Below are 4,603 nucleotides of genomic sequence, written 5' to 3'. Positions count from 1 at the left end.
TCAGGTGGCCAAAGTATTGTAGTTTCAGCTTCAACATCAGTCCTTCCAATGAACACCCAGGACTGATCTCCTTTAGGATGGACTTCTTGGATCTCCTTGCAGTCCAAGGGACTCTCAAGAGTCTACTCAGCTTTCTTTATAGTCCAATTCTCACATCCATACATGACTACTGGAAAAACCATAGCCTTGACTAGATGGACCTTTGTTGGTAAAGTAATATTTCTGCTTTGTAATATGCTGTCTAGGTTGGTGATAACTTTCCTTCCAAGTAGTAAGCGTCTTTTAATTTCATGGCTGCAATCACCATCTGATTTTGGAGCCCAGAAAAATAAAGTCAGCCCGTGTTTCCACTGTTTCCCCATCTATTTGTCATGAAGTGATGGGACCGGATGCCATGATCTTAGTTTTCTGAACGTTGAACTTTAATCCAACTTTTTCACTCTCCTTTTTCACTTTCATCAAGAGGCTCTTTAGTTTTTCTTTACTTTCTGCTATAAGAGTAATGTCATCTGCATATGTGAGGTTGTTGATATTTCTCCTGGCAGTCTTGATTCCAGCTTGTGCTTCCTCCAGCCCAGGATTTCTCATGATGTACTCTGCATAGAAGTTAAATAAGCAGGGTGACAATGTACAGCCTTGACGTACTCCTTTTCCTATTTGGAACCAGTCTGTTGTTCCATGTCCAGTTCTAACTGTTGTTTCCTGAGCTGCATACAGGTTTCTCAAGAGGCAGGTCAGGTGGTCTGGTATTCCCATCTCTTTCAGAATTTTCCACATTTTATTGTGATCCACACAGTCAAAGGCTTTGGCATGGTCAATAAAGCAGAAATAGATGTTTTTCTGGAACTTTCTTGCTTTTTTGATGACCTAAATCAATCCCTTATGACTATACAGTGGAAGTGAGAAATAGATTTAAAGGACTAGATCTGATAGACAGAGTGCCTGATGAACTATGGACGGAGGTTCATTACATTGTACAGGAGACAGGGATAAAGACAATCCCCAAGAAAAGAAATGCAAAAAAAAACCAAAATGGCTGTCTGAGGAGGCCTTACAAATAGCTGTGAAGAGAGGCGAAAGGCACAGGAGAAAAGGAAAGATATACCCATTTGAATGCAGAGTTCCAAAGAATAGCAAGGAGAAATAAGAAAGCCTTCCCCAATGATCAGTGCAAATAAATAAAGGAAAGCAATAAAATGGGAAAGACTAGAAATGTCTTCAAGAAAATTAGAGATACCAAGGGAACATTTCATGCAAAGATGGGAACAATAAAGGACAGAAATGGTATGGACCTAACAGAAGCAGAAGATATTAAGAAGAGGTGGCAAGAATACGCAGAAGAACTGTATAAAAAAGATCTTCACGACTAGGATAATCATGAAGGTGTGATCACTCATGCTCACCTAGAGCCAGAAATCCTGGAATGTGAAGTCAAGTGGGCCTTAGAAAGCATCACTACGAACAAAGCTAGTGGAGGTGATGGAATTCTTGTTGAGATATTTCAAATCCTAAAAGATGATGCTGTGAAAGTGCTGCATTCAGTATGCCAGCAAATTTGGAAAACTCAGCAGAGGCCACAGGACTGGAAAAGGTCAGTTTTCATTACCATCCCAAAGAAAAGCAATGCCAAAGAATGCTCAAACTACCAGACAATTGTACTCATCTCACACGCTAGTAAAGTAATGCTCAAAATTCTCCAATCCAGGCTTCAGCACTACGTGAACCGTGAACTTCCAGATGTTCAAGATGGTTTTAGAAAAGGCAGAGGAACCAGAGATCAAATTGCCAACATCCGCTGGATCATCAAAAAAACTGGAGTGGGTAGCCATTTCCTTTTCAGGAAGCTAGCCTGATCCAGGAATTGAACCCCCATTGCCTACACTGCAGATCGATTCTTTACTGACTGAGACACCAGGGATATTCAACTTTCAATCTGAGAAACATTTCAAAAGGTTGACATCCTGTAGGAGTTTAGCTCTGCAGTTCATTTATTCAGTCACTAGAGGGGGCTGCGTCATTTGGAAACAGCGGTTTTTTCTGGCTATCAAGGAAAGGAAGTTTATGTTTTCTATCAGTGTTCCACAGAGAAGTGAAAAAAAAAAAAAAAAAGAAGAAGATTTTCATCATCTTTAGACAACTTCATTTGATAATCCTTTGTTGAGTGCATGTGGTCAAGGATTCAGGGAATCATGGCCTTATAGCCTAAACCTTTTACATGTACCTCCCTAAACACTGCTTTCCCATTCCCCACTCCAGTTAACTCTTCCTTCCCTATTCCTTACACTCTTTTCTCTTCACTCCCCTTTTTCTGCCAGGATCATCCACCTCCACCCTTCTCCACCCCAGACAGTTTGCTTTCCGTTCTGTCTTTTCTCTCTGTCTCAGCATCTTTGGTGCAGAGCACCTACAAACATGGGCATAGAGGACATAAGGATTAAGGACCATTGTTCAAGGAGGATGAGGAGAATACCATCCGTGTCATCAGTTACTATATCAAGAACAGATGTATTGTGAAATGTCTGCCTCAATGGAGACAGATGCATGATTCCAAGGACCTTTACAGGACGCTGAGTTCCAATGTCCGAGCTCAAGACGTTTAGTTTTCTGTCCCAATGTTAGTAATATTTCCTGTCCCTCAGAGCAATCACAGCCTACTTTGAAATCTCACATACATTTCCTAGAACATGGATGGGAATTTTTATCTCAGTACAGTTTTCTGTGATTAAACAATGTTTTCCACAAGCTTCACAGAGCATCAGAAAATGTCTCTGAAGAAGAAATGATAGAACAATGGTTCCAGATAGGCACACCATCGTGATCAGTGTTCCTTTTTCAGAGCCAGACTTTAAACTTCACAGAGGATGGCAGCACACACCCTGTGAGTTGGGGATGTCTCTCCTTCTTTGGGGGACTGACTAAAACAGGGCAGGAAGACCTAGACAAGGAACTGCTTGATCATTGGCTGAGCGATCCTGGCAACAACACACTGCAACAGATACCTGCACTGGTGTTAAGTCTCTACTAGCAGCAGTTGTGACTGTTCTCTGCAAACAAGCCTAGGAGCAGACATAAGTCTGAACTCTGAGCCCACAATCCTGGTTTGTCCTTGAAGTATGAGGCTGGTGTTTGGAGTAACTGTTTTTCTGACCTTGGGTAGGTGTTCTGTATCTACAAAGGATGACTTTGAAGCCAAGGAACCATAAAGGGTCATTTGCTCTCTACTTCTCTCCCTATGTTTTATTCAGCATTATAGCAATGGAATTTAAAACAGATCTATGCATTTGCTAGGGAGTACAAACTTCTATATAACAGGTTAATTCATAGCCATGATCCAGAAGAGACATTAGCAGTAAGCATGTTGGAAGAAATCTCTGGGGTTATTGAGCCAAGGACCCCGGGATAAAGCCTATAGAGTTCTCAGATTCTTGCCATGTGTCTTTGGTCCGTATATAATAGGCATCAATAATATTTCTCAGGACATAGATAAAAACACTGGAGTAGGGGATAGGTCCAGACAGTTTGGGGAGTGTTGTGCCCTTGATCCACAGAATTACACTGATTTGTTGTCAGGGAATAATTTTATTTTCTTGGCCCTTTAGGGACTGTGATTAATGCTAAGAGCACTCAGCCCAGCTCCATGGATTGTGCTGAAGGAGAGGATATAAACCTGCCTTGTAACCACTCTACCATTGGAGGAGATGACTATATACATTGGTATCGGCAAAATCCCAATCAGAGTCCACAGTATGTCATTCATGGCTTACGAGGCACAGTGAACAGCAGCGTGGCCTCTCTGACCATCTCTTCAGACAGAAAGTCCAGCACCTTGGTCCTGCCCCAGGTCACCCTGAGAGACACCGCTGTGTACTACTGCGTCCTGAGAGAGGCACACTGGGACAGACGGGGCTGCACCTGTGCAATATCTCTCTGGTGGGAAGAAGGGGGGGTGCAGAGTTGGGGGAGCCATCACGAGAGCAAATCTAGAATCATTTGGAAGGAGAATCAGAAGAGCAGTAAGAGATGAGGAAAATTAAGGGAAGAGAAATGGAAGAAGATGAATAAAAACAGAAGAAAAAGAGGACAAGGAATAAGCACCTAGTTTACTGATGAATCTAAGAAGAATTTTGAGGCATATCAGAATCATAATTTTAACATAGCAATAAAGTAAGAGGTGTTAATAATTTTTATGACTCTTTCTCATGTCAATAAAATGTTGGTTTCAGTGTGCTAGTCCCAACATAAGAAGTGGGAAACATACAAATAATTCTCCTTGTACCAAAGGCTTCTTTCATTTGGATCCAAGGCCAAGTCTAGACTCTGATGTGTTACAGTTGTTCCGCTTACCAGAAACAAATTACTCTCTCTGAGAAAGATCTGAAATGTTATTGTTGCTAGTCTAGGACATTCATATTTCCCGTGAAGAAGTTTTTTGAAAGAAACAAAAATTAAGTGAATAATAATTTTTCACTTTCTAGGCAGGTCTGGAAACCCTGCCTTTATAAGGAGTTTTCATCAATTTGATAATCCTTAAGCAGCACATGGGGGTTCCCCCATGGCTTAGCAGTAAAGACTCCACCTGCAATGCAGGAGCTGCAAGAGACCC

At 41.6% G+C, this 4,603-nt stretch overlaps 1 gene segment (V, D, J or C); it reads left to right on the top strand.

The window, feature by feature from the left end:
• Positions 1 to 3,041: 3,041 nt before the first annotated feature.
• LOC104984433 lies at positions 3,042 to 4,024 on the top strand. The segment is given in 2 exon segments: positions 3,042 to 3,153; positions 3,600 to 4,024. Coding segments are annotated over 2 exon segments (465 nt in total).
• The last annotated feature ends 579 nt before the right edge of the window (positions 4,025 to 4,603 follow it).

Source organism: Bison bison, unplaced genomic scaffold (assembly GCF_000754665.1).
Source record: "Bison bison bison isolate TAMUID 2011002044 unplaced genomic scaffold, Bison_UMD1.0 scf7180017864025, whole genome shotgun sequence".
Lineage (NCBI taxonomy): Eukaryota > Metazoa > Chordata > Mammalia > Artiodactyla > Bovidae > Bison > Bison bison.
The sequence above is the reverse complement of the archived record's forward strand: the minus strand, read 5'-3'. Positions and strand labels throughout refer to the sequence as shown.